This window comes from Lobosporangium transversale, assembly GCF_002105155.1.
Source record: "Lobosporangium transversale strain NRRL 3116 chromosome Unknown BCR41scaffold_36, whole genome shotgun sequence".
Lineage (NCBI taxonomy): Eukaryota > Fungi > Mortierellomycota > Mortierellomycetes > Mortierellales > Mortierellaceae > Lobosporangium > Lobosporangium transversale.
Window position 1 is genome coordinate 286,247 of NW_019029014.1, and position 17,224 is coordinate 303,470.

Sequence of the window (17,224 nt, forward strand, 5' to 3'; positions counted from 1 at the left end):
CTACCATTTTTAAATAGTATTTAAGTAGCTTTTTCCTTCACTGCAAAAACGGCATCTCTCTTCTTATTATCGATGCCCTTTTGCAGGTGAGTTTATCTTCATTATTCTCATTATGAATTCTCAGAAAATTAGCAGTTATTAAAGATCTCTCTTCTTATTATCGATGCCCTTTTGCAGCATCCTCAAAATCATTCAAAGCATTACTTAGGATCACTATCGTATCCCAAAACCACGAGGCTCTTGCCCAATCCTTCATTTTTCATCATTACCTACTAGTTTCCAGAGATCACTAGTAGATGCTCTACGACACTTCCACGAAATCGAGGAATCTGATTCGTTAACAGCCTCAATGGCACAGTGGTTAGCGCACTTGTCTTGTAAACAAGAGGTCCCTGGTTCAAATCCGGGTTGAGGCAAAATCTTTTGATGTTCTTTTAGATGCCTTTTGTGGTTAGGATGAAGTTATTTGCAGTCTTTGTTTCATCCACAAGCGGCGACGTGTATCCTACAGACTACATGATTCTAGCTTTTTATTTAATTTAAGGAAATATGCGAAGGTGAGTCTAGAGTAGAGGGGAGTCTGGAATTATTACTGTTAGAAGTTGCAGCGCCGTGGGAGCTGCGATACTCATCGTGCTCTGTTGCATATTTCACAATATGCATTATTATGATGGCCTAGCTAGAGTAAAAACACTAATGCGCTAAAACGATTAGCAGTAGAAATTAGTGGCAATAACGTGCCACACACAGACGCGATAAATCTTTGATATGAAGTTTTTAGAACGAACCGATGTCATCCTACAGATATATACGTAGTTACCTGGTGCAAGTCCCTCTACCAGAAAATGAATAAATACTCGGATTAATCTATTTGACAGCCCATACCAAATATAGTAATTTTTGCCATTATTTGGCAGCCTATTTTTTGGGGCTGCCACCTAACTTCATACACTTAGATGGTAGCTGGGCTGCCAAATAATGTTTTGCAAAACTAATTTGAATAAGCTGCGCTTCGATCCCTGGTAGCGGCTTCGGATGGAGTGACGACAATTGGACTTGAAATGAGTGACTTTGCTTACAGCTCCAAGGTATCAACATGTCCATAAAGAAACACTCCGTTATATATTTTTTTATTTATTTCCACGGGAGGAGCAGTGTGTACGGGATCGTGCAAATACTTTTTTTATGAGGGTGCTATTTGGCAGCTGGGCTGCCAAAGAGAGTTTTCAAACTGATCATATTTGGTAATGGGCGCTGCTAAATAATATTTGGCAGCTAGGTTGCCAAATAGATTAATCCTAAATACTCTATGGATGTGATGTGTGGGCCCATATCTTATTCTCACTTACTTTTCTACTACTTACTATCTATCTACAAAATATTTTTCCGCTCTACAGTCACCCGAAAGAAAGTTTGGTCAAAGTGGGTTATTTACTATTTTTATTTTGAATCTCTGACAAACAGCTCATTTGCGACATACAAAAATACTTCACCAACCAAGATGGAAATTTACGCTTTTATTAACGAGACCAATGTAGATAATCACTGAAGTTTTTGGGCAGTACATCCTGAGGGAAAACGGCAAGAAATAGGATTGAGGACAGTGCTTCACTTCATAACCAGTTCAAAATTTTATTTTTTTGACCAAACTTTCTTTAAGGTGATTGTACAATATAAAGCTAGTCCCTAGACGCAGTGAGCATCTACATGTGCTGCTGAGTATGTGGCACTGCCTGCTAAAGACGACCCAAGGCAGGTTCTGGCTATTATTGGTGAAAAATCAGCCCTGATTGAACATGATAACAAACTTGGAATGTAATGAGGCAAAAATAGGGATCTTTATCAACGTAACAGAAAAGAGTATTTATGCCTCTTTACTATCACTAAAAGTCACGGTTATGCTATTAAAGGTAATTGTGGCACGGTCGGCTTTGAGTACGAACTGTCACCAGCTATCAAAATATAAATAATCTCTCGAGATACAAACGGGCAAGAGGATAGACATTCCACAATATAATCTGAGGTCTGCCCATTGTATTTTGTAATTTGGTGAATTTGATAAACAAAATTTAGTACCGAGGGTACTTGAGCTCTTAATAAGGAAGACAGAGATAAAGACATAGAAGAAAGAGAAAAGAAAGAGAGTAGTAACACGACACGTTATGTATCGTAGCAATGAGTATGATCGTTTATATATCTACCGAAACAAACCACACATTAGAGGTCCCTAATTACTGAGCTCATCGTTATGTGCTTAATAGCGTACGGGGACACTAGAGATGTATGCACGCGCTAAATGAAAGAAAGCATCAGGGAACCATCCACAACCTATAACAATACAACCAACAAAAGTGCAAAGTAAAGCGGCATAGTATATCTCAATTATAGATAAATCATTTGTAATTCTTTATTTAGTCCCAGAATCGCATAAAGAATATCAACATCTATTCTGGGCTACGTACGACCTAGATAAGATAAGTATTCTGGTCAATATTAGATGCTTGGGTATCGAGCTTGTGTCGTGGAAGGCTTCCTGGTAGTGGTATTTACGACTGAAATAAAGACCCCGTACAAATAAAAAAAGCCCCCCGTGCAAATAATTTTTTTTTATTTGTACGGGGGAGCACGGGGCCGTGCAAATAAGAGGTGTACGGGCCCGTGCAAATATCATTTTCCATAATCCTACTAGGCCGTTTGAATTACAAACCTTCCATTATAGATTGTCATCTTTTTTAAAAGAAGCTTGTTGGGACTGATCCAAACTTAACATGATAGGAAAAGTGGTTTAATCAATCTTGCTTCTGAGAAAAGAAAATTGCCGAGGGCCATGCGCAATTTCATTCCCCTTCCTCTTCAAATAAAACCCTGGTTATTATTTTCGGTTTCATTTCAAGTGATGCTGGTCAACCTGTTGTCCCTGACATAAAGTGTAGATGAAGTCTCATATTTCTCTAGCAAAGGAGCCAAAAAGCTACATAATATAGCATATCAGAACAGAGGAGGAATAAGCAAGGTTTTCTGATCGGAAGACTCCGATTGAAAAGGAGATGTCTATAGTCCTTTTTTCCTTCCTTTCTCCTTCCTCCTTTCAGTTCTCCTTCCATTCCTTCCTCCCCTCTCCTTTTCCTCCCTTTCTTCCTTGTTTTTCTTTTCTTTTGTTAAGACGCGTCCTGGCTTCGAACTGTAGCCAAGCCTAAAATAATAAAGGCGGTGTACAGGATATGAATCAGATGACGATGTCATGAATTTACTTTGTTTTGTCATCGTATGTGCAGTGGGCTTTGATTTTTCTTACAAGTACATCCAAAGATGTATGCAAAAAAAGATAGCATTAAGTCTTTCCGGACGGCTGTGCCTGTCTCTTTCTCTGCCCTGCCCTGTCTACCAAGCTCTGGAAATATCTTGATGAAATAGTTGCATGAAATGCTAGATCCTTTCGTTCTTGTGATGCCCAGTTGTTCACTTCAGAGGGTAAAGAAGTTTTGTTCCTGACTGAAAGCGTCAAATGGCCGTGCTAGCGCGATGGCTTCCATCCATCGTGTTATTATTTTTATCTTTTTTTTTTTTTTTTTTTTTTTTTTTTTCAGCACAATCAGTGGGCGTAATACCAATATGTATTGTTTTAGGAATCAATGTGGCTGCGAACAAGAGACGCCTTTTTACTTATCGATCATCCTAAATCTAAATCGTCAGCATGGCATGTAATTTTTACACGACATGAACCTGCTGTTTCTGAATGCTTTTTCCCGGTAACTGGAACTTCTTTTTTCGAGCCCAGGAGACATCTTCCCTTTATAAATACTCCTCAAATTCCACACGCTCCTTTATTTATTTGGACCTTTTTCATCCTCCCATTCTTCCATCCTTCCATTCTTCTTCTCCTACTACCTACTAATATTGACACTACTAGTTTATCAACAAGGATTACTACTATACTTCCCTATTCTCTCTCACACTTCTTCCTCACCAATATTTTATCATGAAGTCATCTTCACTTTCACTCTTGCTGTTCGCACTCGCAATCGTCCATGCACAGACATCATCCCCATATCCACCACCAGACCAAGTCCCTCCAATTGATTCACCCCAAGTCCAAGCATGGCTTAAGGTACAACACGCACATGTTTTACTTATTATCGTATTATCGGATGCGTTCATATAGAAAAAAAGTGCTGTTTTGAATGCATATTCATTTGCTCCTCATTCACAATTGGGAAATGAATAGGAAATTGACTTGACTGGCGCTCCAGATATTCCCTTGCGCCCGGGCAATCCTCCAGGGTGTGTTAGTAACCCAGTTCCTGATGAGTATGTAGAAACGCGTTTTTCTTTTCTTCTTGGCATGCCATAAACCTTATTAGAAAATATTGGCGTCGCGCCTCATGTTTTTTTTTTTTATTTTTTTATTTTTTTTTTTTATTTAGATGCAACTGGACATGTCAGAAGTGCCCTGCTGATGATCTTATCGATTGCAGTGTACCCAACACATGGGGAATAACTTTTGATGATGGCCCCTCAACTGTCACACCCTCATTGTTAGACTATCTGAAAGCCAGCAACGTCCCTGCAACTTTCTTCTTGATGGGAAGCAATGCAGCTAAGTATCCCGAGACTCTCAAGCGTCAAGTGGCCGATGGTCACCATCTGGCCTCGCACACTTGGTCACACCATGCTCTGACATCTTTGAGTAACGAGCAGATTGTGGCCGAGATGAAATGGACAGAGAAGGTCGTGCTTGATCATACGGGTATGCGAATGAAATTTATGCGTCCTCCTTATGGTGAAATCAATAATCGTGTCAGATTTGTCCTCAAGAAGCTCGGTTATGTCGTCGTGGACTGGACTGGAGATGAGTTTGATTCTAATGATTGGAAGATGCCCCAAGTCAGCGAAGATCAGCTTGTTAGCTCTTTCTCAACATCTTTAACTACTTATGTATCCGGTAGCAAAACTAGGGGGTTCATCAGCCTTGAGCATGATTTGATACCTCAGTCTGTGGAACTGGCAAAAAAGATTATCCCTTTGGGCCACACACATAAAATCACATTTGCGTCCGTCGCTGGCTGTCATAATGTTGCTCCTTATCAGAACAGTAACGCTACTGTCGCCCCAACTCCTGCAAAAGCGGCACCGCCGGCAGCCACTACATTAGCGCCTCCCACTGAGGTAGCTAAGAAATCTCCAAAAAGCTCGGCGTCGCGTCTTGGACGCTTCGGGTTTGGCTCAATCGCCACAGTCATGATTGTTGGCCTACTTTTGGCGTAAAAAAAGGAGGGGCGTTTCTACCTGTTTACACTAAATAATTACATACATCTAATAATAAAATTTTATACACACCACGCGAGTCGAAGCACGCCTGAATGAATGTTTCTATGTTTATTAAGCAAAGTCAAATCGACCGTAAAGGTCTTTTAAAACTTGAGACGGTATGCCCTAGGACCAATGGTCGATCGCCACTGTTTTGCGTTTTCAAATCCGTTTTTGAACTCTCTATAGTCTTCTAGTGTTTGTTTAACTTCCTCTTTCGAGTTCAGAACAAACAATCGATCTTGTACAACAGGTTCTTTGAGTGGTCGACCTGCCAAAACCACGAAATGCGTGCTTTCGTCTTTGATTTGGATATGCAACGTGCTGTTGTTGCTGCTGTCTATCTTAATATTGCTATCGTCGTCATCGTTATTGCTTTTTGACAGAATTAATGCACAATGTGGGCGGCCTTCAAATGGTTTGGATGGATCTGTATTTTCCTCAATATAGCTCCTACTTTCGCCGTTCCCACTTGCTTTGCTGCTTGCTTGAATAGAAGTGGTCACTATATTGGCCGCAGAACCCCTGTCCCCGAAATATGCTCTTCCAGACAACATATAAATGAAGCCATTGTAATCTCTGGGGATGTTTACGTCCACACTCTTGTTCTTCTTCATCTGGTAGTCCAAGTACATAGTAGGGGTCCTGGTATAGACTCTGCTTTGGACCCCGTGAGCCTCCCCTGCAATAATCTTGACCTCGACTCCTTCACTTGGCCTTGCTCTTGGGATCTGGCTATCCCGCAAACCTTGATAAGCTGGTTCGCATAATTTGTCCGCGTGTGAGAGGTTGACCCATAATTGGAGACCATGAATCATATCCTCTTCTTCCTCCTCCTTTTCAATCTTTTTGGTCTCGATGAACTCCTTTTGCTCCAACTCTTGATTCCCCTTTTTCGCTTGGTCCTTGATAGGCATTTCGCAATGTACAATTCCTCGACCAGCGGTCATCCATTGAAGATCTCCAGGTCCAATGGTTCCTTTATGTCCAGAAAAGTCTTCATGCTGCATCTGTCCCCTTAACATGTAGGTGACAGTTTCGAATCCTCGGTGAGGATGATCTGGGAAGCCACTCTTTTCGGGATTTAAGTAAAACTCGTCTAACAGCAAGAATGGATCGTGGTGTCGCATTTCACGTGTCCCAAGGCTCCTACGAACAATAGCGCCCATACCTTCGGGCCGCTCTGCTGCATAGATAGATTTGGTGATGTATCTAGCACTACTGGTACCGCTGGCTTTAGGAAGAACCGAGAATACAGAGAATTGAGAGATTCTTGAGGCAAACATATTTTTTGTCTTCTTTTGTTGCTGTTCTTGATCTTGGTTACGGAAGTAAATCCTTAAGCCTATATATGCAGAGCTGGGGCTGAGGCAAATGAAATAGAGAGCAGGCAAAAGAAAGAAGAAAAAAAAAATTGCGCCTCCTCTCTTTTATTCTCTCTTATTCAACGACCGCATGGGCTAGTTGAAGCGTAGAAGGGGAGTGAGAAAGACAAAAAAAAAGCCACATTACGATGATATACACGTGACTGAGAGCGGCATCACGCGTCCTCACTTGTCATTCAACTCAACAACCTTATCCTTTCAATTACCCATAACCATGGAATCCAAGAACGACGACATTCCTTTTTACGAATCATCAGAGTGGGCGGACGTCGTACCTATACCTCAGGACGATGGGCCCAATCCTTTGGTGCCAATTGCTTACACTAAAGAATGTAAAGTGTCTATTGAGAACATTACGGACATAGTAGTATATATTAAATATGTTATGGTAACTAATACTAATATTGCAAAAAAAAAGATTCTACTACCATGGGTTATTTTAGAGCTATTTGTCAGCGTCAAGAGCAGAGTGAGCGTGCATTAGAGCTCACAAAGATTGTTATCGAACTTAGTCCTTCTCATTACACTGTCTGGTAAAGTTTTTACTGAAAGCGTGTCAAAGGGCAATTAGGCCTTTTTTTTTTCTTTCCCACTCACATATTCATTTGATATGCGTCTCCGCTTTATTTTTTTTATATTTTTTATATTTTTATATCCTAATGTGATTATGGTAGGCACTATCGTCAACGGTTGCTCAAGGCATTAAACAAGGATTTGACAGAAGAACTTGAATGGGTCGAATGGATGAGCAACGAAAACCCAAAATCTTATCAGATCTGGCATCATCGTCAGGTGATTATTGAACATAGTGCGGCTTCGCTCTTCCCGACCTCACCTTCCTCTCCCTCCGCTACCCCCACATCGGGTTCAGGAATAGCAACTACAGCATCTTCGTTAACGACAACACCAACGATACCATACCATGATCTATCTGAATCTCAAAAAGCGACCGTGCTGGAGATTGTTCATCGAGAGCTCACTTGCATTGCTTCTGCTTTTCAAACAGACTCCAAAAACTACCACGCCTGGTCATACCGTCAATGGGTCTTGACACATTTTGGACCTGGTCCTTGGTGGGATGAAGAGTTGACTTATATTGATGAGCTGTTGACAGATGACGTTCGGAACAACTCTGCTTGGAATCAGCGGTATTTTGTAGTTGCATTCGGCCCTAAGGAATTGAGTAATGAAATCGTTCAGCGTGAAGTGGAGTAAGTAGTTTCTATCTTCTTGAAAGTTGAGCAATTGAAGCTTTTTATTATTATTATTATGAACGTAGATTTCTTCATATCTATATTATTCGATAGATATGCAAAGTCAAAGATTGAGCGAACTCCTAACAACGAGAGTCCATGGACCTATCTTACAGGGTAAGCATCGCGTTTTATTATTATTATTATTATTATTATTATTATTATTATTATTATTATTATTATTATTATTATTATTATTATTATTATTATTGTTTTTGTTATTATCGCTATTAATATTATTATCTTCCTTCTTTCAAATGCTTTTCCCAGAGTCTTGAAAAAGGCCCAGCGTCCATTATCCGACATCAAGGATTTCTGTGAACGCTTGCATACGATCCCTCGTGCTAAATTTTCATCTCCATTCTTGCATTCGACCTTGATGGACATTTATGAACAAGAGGCTAAGGAAAATAGATCTGCTACGAGCTTGATCAAGGCCAAGGAAGCTGCAGACCTTTTGGCCGAGAAGATCGATACAATCAGGAGCAAGTACTGGAACTGGAGAAAGACTCAACTCCAAACTATTCCTGTCGATGTATAAAAAAAGTACAGCTTTGACAGGAATAGTATAAAAAGAGTGATAGTGATGAATATTAATTGATATAAGATGAAATTTCCCTTATATTAAGAAAAAGAGCCGGAGTATTTCGTGCCTCTCCTTCTATACCTCACCCTTTTTGTTCTTGGTCCGCTCTTTCGCCATGTCAGTACTGGGTAGCGTTAAAATCAACATCAAATTCGCTGAATAAATCACCTAAATTTCCTACCGAGCAAATCTCTGAGAGCTTAACCTTTAAGACATAGGCGAGAGATAGACATAGCGAAGAGCCTAAAGGGAAAGGGGATAAGGAATTTTTGGTACTGGTATTGGCGATAACTTGCGAATGAGAATGCTGGCTTGATGCCTGATTGAGGTGAGAGATATAGAGCTACTTGTAAAACTGATAGTTGAACGACTGCTGTGGCTCCTAAAATCGAACCTAGGGTGGTGATTGGTATATGAATGATAGATCGACAATTGGGAATGAATAATAAAATATATAGATGAAATATACTACGCTAAGTGCCGCCGGCACATGCTTTGCTGAAAGAGTGGGAAGACTGGTGGTGTAATCGGACTGTTCGTGGTCAGATTATCGTTGCCCGTGGCTGGCGCGATCTTAGTATTGGTGGGAAAAGATTTCTTTTCTTTTAGGAGAGGTAGTGATCTGTTGAATAGATCTGCCACTTGATGTTTAATAATAATTTTGCTCATAAAAGTGAAGCGATCTTCTTTTTTCTGAAGTAATATTGCCAATGGCAGCTGTAGGGAGTTCAACCTCGTGCGCGCGTAATTGCTGCCTAGGGCTAGAATAAACGCGTGTCGTATTGAATGAATATTCTATGCAGGGATTTGAGTTTTAATGCTTTTTTTTTGTGTCACCGCCCGAAATGAAAAAAAAAAAAAAAAAAAAAAAAAAAAAGAAGCCCAGGAGGTGGGTAAACGTGTTTGGAAGGAGGAATGGGTCTAAAGTAAGAAGGAGAAGTAAGCTAGAAGGAAAGATGGGCTAATGAGAAGGAAGAAGTTTATGAGATAAGGAAATAAAAAGACAAATAGAGATACAAGATTCCGGCGATACGATGATGTAGCAACCTTATTTACATTCACTTAGGTCTGCACGCAGTAACAACATATCAATAGCAAGAGAAGAGAGGGGACCACTCCTTGAAGCGTACGTGTCTGGTTTGACATGTGAGTTATGACAAATACTACAATAATACATTACTGGTCAAAGCCACCACACAGGAGCCCTCATTCTTCGTCATCAAATCCAGGAACGAAAAGTATCCCTGAATATTTAATGCTTTATCCAACATTAAACTTATATTCCAGCTTGCGTTACTTGTGCTATTATTATACCATAACTATTACGGTCGCCTTTTCTATATTGCTAAACTGCAGGTCGAAGGCAACATCAACTTGAGTCGGTATACCATTGAACCTCTCTTCCCGGGGATGCCTTAATTGGATTGAATCCCATCAATGACGCTCATATATGCCATGGGGAAATGAATAGATAGCTTGGCCTTCTATAAAAAATTAAATATATAAAAAAGTTCAAAAGGAAAGTTCAATAAGCGTCAAGATAAGCTATAAAAAAAAATCGAGGACTTGCGACGCGTTTTTTTTACTTTTTTATTTTTTTCTCCACCCATCATGTGGCACAATATTTTCTTCATCGCACCCTACTTCACCTCGTGTTCTCTTTTTTCAGCTATTGCAACTTGGATTGGGCTATAAGCGTTGTCATAATCACTAAGGCGACTGTCCGGGCGCAATATGAAACCGTATAAAACATCTAAACTCTACCACATGCTATTGGCTACTCTGCGCTTCTTGAGCAATACTCTTAACATATTCTTGCACTTTCCTAAGGGATGTATCGGTCCTTTGACAAATGTGTATCCTTTGATGACTATGTCACAATCCTTGGATCGAGAGAGTGCTAGGAATATGTGAAAAGTGGGACAATATGTGTCTTTACTGATAACTGGCGTAGCTTTAAAAAGCTTAGCTCAAGGAATAAATTCTGCATATTCCAGTACAAATAAGAGAATATCTATTCTGCGTCTCAGTAGCTACCATAATTCTATTGAAGTGTCTTAGGGCGTTATTTTGTATGACATTTTGAGAGTTGGCCGACTACTAGTCAAATTTATTGTTTTGAATAATACAGTGAACTTCAGCGATTCTAACTGCTCCCCTAGATGGCGGTCATTCAAGAGAAATCAAACAATTCTGTTAATTACTGCTAAGTCCAGGCAGATATGGAAATACAACAGGCATCGAGCAGTCGCCTATGGTTGTTGGATGATACGATTAGTATATTTATATATATATTATATTTGTATTATACATATATTATTGTTGTTTTTTTCTTTCAAGAGCGTGTACATGTTTGTTGCACACATGCATGCAGTTCAACTCTAAATAAAATTTCCGCCCACTTCCCATTCCTTGTGATATCAGGTTGCATTGCATGGCATGTTTATATCCGATGTGTTTCTTTTTTTTATTTCCGTAATAAGTTCAATCTTATGAAACAGCTTGTTGGCTTTACACCAAGTCTACAGAGCCCTTCTATTGTATATGTACCTACCTGTAATGTATATATATATACATGTACCTCATCGAAACCAAAGAACTGGATTGAAAAAAAAAGCCGTCTAAAGATGTGTCAGAGCCTTTATTAGAGTTAAGGTATTGAAAAAAAAAAAAATCAGAGAAAATGAAAAGGCAGGCACATGGTCTGGATTAAAGCTATATACCAATAATTTTTTTTTAAAAAAATAAGGGAAAAACGGGAGAAAAAAGAAGCGTACAGATAGAAGAACACTGTCTAGTATGGAAGGAGACATTAAAAAAGGGAGTATAGTATGGGAACATGAGGACATGAAAAAAGGAAGTATAGTATGGGAACATGAGAACATGAAAAAAGAAAAATATAGTACATCTAGAGAGTTGTGATATGTCATTAATTAATTAGCTGATTGATTGATCGGCTTTTTTCCCTTGTTAGTGGGACAAAGAACGGTAGAAATTAAATAAGATATTCATGGACGCTTTCCCGCCTACAGTAATCCAGAACTGCGGAGATTCAAACGCTGCACGATGGCATTCACAGCTACAACAATGACACGCATCTGTTTTGTATCCTACAAGACAGCAAATATTGAGAAAATAGACGCGTGTGAGTGTGACAGGCTACTTCTATTTTTTTTTTTTACCTTGCCAGGATACAATTAGATCCATGGTAACACAAGCATGGTATCAAAAGATACATAGTTCTGCCGACTTGCCGACCTGCATGCATGCATGCATGGAAGGGTAATAAAGAACAATAGGGATAATAATAATAAAACAAACTTACTGTAGCATGGGTGAAATGAGTATAGACCTGCTTTTGAAGATCTTTACACTGCTGCAGGAAGCGGTATTGGAAAAAGACAGTGGTGCTGAAGTAATCGTTAGGACCACGATATTCTGGGAAGTACTTGCTGACTAACGATCCAGCATCGAGTTTCCGCTGAAAAATATCAATTTTGTTCAAGAACAAAATCATGGAAGTTAGTTGGAACAGTTTGTGGTTCGCAATCTCGTTAAATAGTACTAGACACTCTTGAAGTCGGTTCAACTTTGGATCTTCTTCACATGGCTGATCATATGCAGACAATGCCGCCATGAATATGATGGCATTCACATCATCGAAGTAAGGCCTAAAAAACATTACAAAGATACAGAAAAACAAAAGAGGTTGAGTATATAATCAATATTGAAAAGTGCTTACTTAACCAACATGAGAGCCTATTAAGAAAAAATGAGTTCAAATTGTTTCCCGTTCCGAACCATTTTAAAAGGGCGAAAAAAAAAAAAAAAAAAAAAAAAAAAAGACGTGTATAGCCAATGATCACGATAAGATCAATCAGCCTTGATGAAGCAGATTGGAAGACAACTGTTCTGAGAAAGACAGACAAAGAGAATAATGGCCATGGGAAACGAAAGGAAAATACGAAAAAGGCCCTTGACTTACGCCCAATATTTCCGTAGTGATTTTTGACCACCCACGTCGTATATCCTATTTCAGCGCGGAGACCAAAAAGCTGGTTATGAATTGAAATCTTACGTCCTGTATCATGAACATTCGGCCATCTTTTTTTTTTGTGGACTGTAACTGGTATACCTGTAGGCCACATTATCAATATCAAAAACGTGTTCTGATACTGCCAAGGTCCTGACTCTGGCCTGTAGAATGTCATCATCCGTGGGGATATACTGTGCATGCGCCACTCGGTCAATAGCATCAAGAAAGCTAATGGGATTTTAGTTTAACGTCAAGGCATTTCTCAATCAATCGACAAGTAAGCTCTTTTTTTTTTTTTTTTTTTTTTTTTTTTTGAAATACTTACTACTTCGCAGAGTCTTGAATGTTAAGTTGTGTTATGTTATAATACGTGTGCTGGATACCTGAATCGGCCCAAAGCGCCTTAATGGATGGAACTAATTCCAAAAACATGTCTGTTTCTGCCTTTGCGTCTGTGATTTTGCGTGGAACAGCAGGATTTGAATATGCAATAGATGAGATGGAGTATCGCTTGACTGTTGGCTCTAATCGGGACATGATTGCTAGATGTTCAGCGTTTTGAGGATCTCCTAATGGAATGCTATGTTGCTGAAGGCCATCCACTAATGCCTGCATGGCTTTCATGATGTTCAAATGAACTACCCGACGATATGTCTGGCGCTCCGGATCCAATCCCTTTTGACCATAAAGGAGTTTCAGTTGCTTTAGAACTGTAGTCTTGCCAGTTTCAGATGGTCCTAATTGATGTCAAACCACGTATGCCATGTGTGATTAGAATACAGCTCAATGAGGGAAAAGTAAAAACTTAGAGTTGGCGGTTTTGGCAGTTTAGTGAATGCAGTTCATTGGGAACCAGTGCTAATAACTGTGATACACACGCGCACACAGGAAGCCGAAGAAGTAAAGGATAAAAAAAAACCAGCCCCCATTCGTCATAGTGCAACTTCAGCTCTTTTATGAGTGCCCAATGGGAGATCAAACCCGATTTTCCTCTCTTGGTTGCGATTCTTCGGCATTTTAATTGTTTTGATTTATCGCTGGGGGTCATTGACTCACTTTAATTCAAACAGATTCTTTTTTTACCATCTCTCGTATAATATGTACTTCCTTTTCCCTTTCTTCATTTTAAAACACACGAAGTGGAACTAAACTTTACTCCGTGCAACACTTGTTTTTTAAAAAATTAATAAACAATAGATCAAATGATATTGTTTTGACAAGCAAGAGGAAGTTACAGTATGGTGTTCAATATGAACGAACGTGTAACGATGATTGCACAAGTGCCATCATTAACGGAGAAGCCAGGAGAAGGTGTATCTTATTATTGAGTAAAGTAGAGTGTCAGTCCTCATGTACTAGAGAAGGAACTGGAAGAAGGGAAAAGGAGGGGGAGAGAGGAGTGAAGAGGGGCTGCTTACCGAGGATCAGCAATTTAATGCCTCCTTCTCGCTGTTCACGCTCCTTTTCAGCACGTAAAGATTTGTCAATGGCATCACTCAATGCCTTTGCACGTTTTTGATCAGCACGAGTCCCTGAGAACTGTGAAGTGAGGAGTGGCGTGAGACTGAGAGGACTTGTTCTATGAGAAGATGCTTCGGACCCATTAGAGGATCCTGATACATGCGAGAGTTCCATTATATAGAAAGAGATAAGATCAATTGAAATGCAAGCGAGGGGATTGGGAAGAGGGAAAGGAGAAGGGGAGATAATCTAAGAAATATACATATATCAAACGAAGTGGTGTTTAACATTCAAGTGGCTAGTAGCCTAATTTTTGAGTTGAGAAAGGAAGGAATGAAGGAATGAAGGAATAAAGGAATGAAGGAATGAAGGAATGAAGGAATGAATGGAAAGGTAAGAATGAGAAGGAATAAAAAAAAAAGGATCGGTCAGTGTGAAGTGAAGGATGAGCCGTGCACAAGTAGGACAGTTTGAACAAAGAGTTGAGTGAAGAGAAAGGTAGGAAGAAAGACAAGCAGGGCAGAAGTGTTGTTTGTCAGAGAAAGGGGAAAGAGTGAGTGGAGTGGAATGGAGTGGAGTGAGGAACGATGTCTGTGTGTGCGAAGGAGAGAAGGAAGAGGGAGGAAGAAAAAGAGAGATGGAAAGAAAGAGAGGAAAAGGAAGAGGACATTTAATTGATCACATCTTCATACATTACTTCACACTTTTTTTTTTTTAGAACAAAGCACAGAGTTGTCAATTGTGCTGATCAACAAGAGGATACACGGGCTGCAGCAACCCTTTTCTTCTGAACACACGCGCCTCTTTTCTTGACCACCTGTTTGTCTTTTTTATTTCTTTTTATTTTTTATTATTATTATTATTATTATTATTATTATTATTATTATTATTATTATTTTATTTTATTTTATTTTATTTTATTTTTTTTTTTTCGTTTCGTTTGGTGCACTGTCACATTCAATCCTGCATCACATCTCTTTTGCACACATGCAACCTCTAGCAAGTAAAAGTGTTTCTTCCCCTTGCAACTGACCAAGAAATAAAAAAAAAGATCTCCCATTGCATGTTTCATGTTTTGAAGTTGCTACTCTTACTCCTCTTCAGTTCTATAAATCCCCTATCTTCAGGCTTTATTTCTATAATTTTCGCTTGAACCTGAGCCTACTGGTTAGCCTTCAATATGATGCGTGTGGAAAAACAGAAAAATGTAAACATGTCTTATTTTGTCATGCTCACTCACTCACTCACTCGATCGAGATGAATGAAAGGGGGAACATTTTTTCCTTGGTCTGCTGAGCGGGAACGACGTTGTTTGTTTGTTTGACATACTAATTTTTTTTTTTTTTTTTTTTTTTTTTTTGTTTTTAGTTTAATATTATACTGTTGTACTCCATCTTTGCCTATCTTCACCTCTTATTCATCTCATAAATCAAATCCACTCTCACACTTTAACAAGTCCTATATTCTTGCTATACTATATGTCTAGCCACGAAGAGGAGGAAAAAAAAGAGTGATAAGTAATAAACAATGATCGTTTATACATCAGTTTATATACTTGCATGATTCTGAATGCAATTGAGATTTTATCCAATCTCCTTTTCTCTTCTTACCCGTATACCCATATACACATGGTCTTTCCGCTTGGACAATAAAAAAAGATATTTTAGGTAAGCATTCTCGAAGAAGGTCAAGGAAGTGAAGAGGTGCTCTCCTTGCTCAATAGACTATATGCAAAATAGTGTAGGGTGAAGGGTTGATGTTGAATAGACATACTGCTACTCCATTTTTTTTCTTATTATTAAAAAAAAAAAAAAAAAAAAAAACTGCGGTGCGCAATGATTGGAAAATACTCGTTTAACATTGAGCCAACAGCTTGAAAAAAAAAAAAAAAAAAAAAAAAAAAAAAAAAAAGAGCGCGGGAAGAAATCGACACAGATGTCACCGCCCATTGACCAAAAGATTGAGCCAGTGTAACAGCAAAGGCAAAAAAGATTGCTCGTATGCCCGGGGTACCTGACCTTCAATGAGGACCGTGAGCATGACCTTGGCAACACATCGTCGACATCAACATCAGATATCAGATATCGGCTCAGACGAAAAGGGACAGGTTACCACAGAGATATGAGATTTGAGATAGAGATTTATGGCTCAGCATGAATAAATGATCTTCGCCCTCAATTTTTTTTTTTATTCGCTCATTTACTTTGTTGGTGCCGTCAGTATATTTTTTTTTTTTTTTTTTTTTTTTTTTGAATTGTCTTTTCTCAGTGTTCGTTAGCAAAGGGATGCTCTCAACAATCGTAAACCACGAAGACAGGTTTCTCCGACTGGCAGGATGGATGCGAAGAAAAAAATAAAATAAAATAAGAAAAAAAAGGATCTTGAGCATGTCTTGAGCCATTCAACCCTGGTGAGCAATATGAACCAGATCTGTCATCTTATTTCAGTTCATACTATTTATTCCAGTGAAGAATCCCGCGGAGGGGGTTGCGGAGGAAAAAAAAGAGGGAACAGAGGTATGAGACAATGAGGAGAAACCCTGAATTCAACCCTTGGAAATATCCTTGAGGACAAAAAAATCGAAAAACTGGAAAAAAAGCTTTAAAGCGCCTGATTCATTGTAATACAGGGCGTCAGGTCAGGCCAAACGGATATTCACTTGAATTTAGTCTAATGTAGCACAGCCGCAGACCTGGTCAGGTCTATTTTCGAAAGCAATCACTAAGTGCATTGTAAACGCGTGCATTGTTGCCTCTTTTTTTTTTTTTGATGAGTAATAAATAAATCTTATTTGAGCAAGCTATTGAATATATACTTTTACTTGATATCATGCTTGGTGATATAATGAAGCACTAAAAGAGCTAAGCTTATTGTTATGTATGGCCAACGGTTTAATCTAGGAGGTGTATTATTATCAAATGGTCGGAGACAGATTGATGCTTACAATAAAGGAACCTTTCTTAATAGGGGAGAAGCAGTTGAAGCTGAGGCGATCAAGAATAAAATAGCCTCCTAATAGAAAAAATAACGGGGCAGATATGGCTTAATAAGTTTCTTGACTTGCCCAATTAGTGATGTTTTCATTTCGCTTCCTACCTCTTTGCACGATTGAAGGTTTCGCTTAACATCGTTTCCATTATCCAAATGATACGCGAACAAAAGATTTGGTCTGTCAAACAGAAGCAAAACCCCGACT

General features: G+C 39.1%; 4 protein-coding genes and 1 non-coding gene across 5 annotated transcripts; 3 read left to right on the forward strand and 2 right to left on the reverse strand.

Moving 5' to 3' along the window:
• Positions 1-343: 343 nt before the first annotated feature.
• BCR41DRAFT_t117 lies at positions 344-416 on the forward strand. Its single transcript has one exon. It is a non-coding gene; the product is annotated as a tRNA-Thr (tRNA).
• A 3,569-nt stretch (positions 417-3,985) lies between these two features.
• On the forward strand, positions 3,986-4,776 carry BCR41DRAFT_291031 (hypothetical protein; the record flags this gene model as incomplete). The annotated part of the gene is made up of 3 exons (XM_022020349.1): positions 3,986-4,108; positions 4,226-4,308; positions 4,425-4,776. Coding segments are annotated over 3 exons (558 nt in total), but the record flags the coding sequence as incomplete, so codon positions are not given.
• Positions 4,777-5,411: 635 nt separating this feature from the next.
• Positions 5,412-6,593, reverse strand: BCR41DRAFT_339693 (RmlC-like cupin domain-containing protein; the record flags this gene model as incomplete). Its single annotated transcript, XM_022022171.1, has 3 exons — positions 5,412-5,651; positions 5,814-6,152; positions 6,237-6,593. The coding sequence occupies 3 exons, from the start codon at positions 6,591-6,593 to the stop codon at positions 5,412-5,414; spliced, it is 936 nt and encodes a 311-aa protein (XP_021878600.1).
• Positions 6,594-6,879: 286 nt separating this feature from the next.
• On the forward strand, positions 6,880-8,717 carry BCR41DRAFT_359078 (hypothetical protein). The gene is made up of 5 exons (XM_022025171.1): positions 6,880-7,024; positions 7,111-7,225; positions 7,367-7,903; positions 8,000-8,062; positions 8,216-8,717. Exons 1-5 carry the CDS (start codon positions 6,907-6,909, stop codon positions 8,484-8,486), a joined length of 1,104 nt encoding a protein of 367 aa, XP_021878601.1. The 5' UTR covers positions 6,880-6,906; the 3' UTR covers positions 8,487-8,717.
• A 2,840-nt stretch (positions 8,718-11,557) lies between these two features.
• On the reverse strand, positions 11,558-14,202 carry BCR41DRAFT_309855 (putative guanine nucleotide-binding protein alpha-1 subunit; the record flags this gene model as incomplete). Its single annotated transcript, XM_022020968.1, has 7 exons — positions 11,558-11,641; positions 11,857-12,202; positions 12,517-12,561; positions 12,667-12,795; positions 12,893-13,011; positions 13,084-13,304; positions 13,986-14,202. The coding sequence occupies 7 exons, from the start codon at positions 14,200-14,202 to the stop codon at positions 11,558-11,560; spliced, it is 1,161 nt and encodes a 386-aa protein (XP_021878602.1).
• Between the last annotated feature and the right edge of the window lie 3,022 nt (positions 14,203-17,224).

Coding starts and splice junctions, on each gene's coding strand:
- BCR41DRAFT_359078 (XM_022025171.1), top strand. CDS start 6,907: ATGGAATCCAAGAACGACGACATTCCTTTTTACGAATCATCAGAGTGG. Junction 7,025..7,110: donor AATTGCTTACACTAAAGAAT/GTAAAGTGTCTA, acceptor GCAAAAAAAAAG/ATTCTACTACCATGGGTTAT. Junction 7,904..7,999: donor ATCGTTCAGCGTGAAGTGGA/GTAAGTAGTTTC, acceptor ATTATTCGATAG/ATATGCAAAGTCAAAGATTG.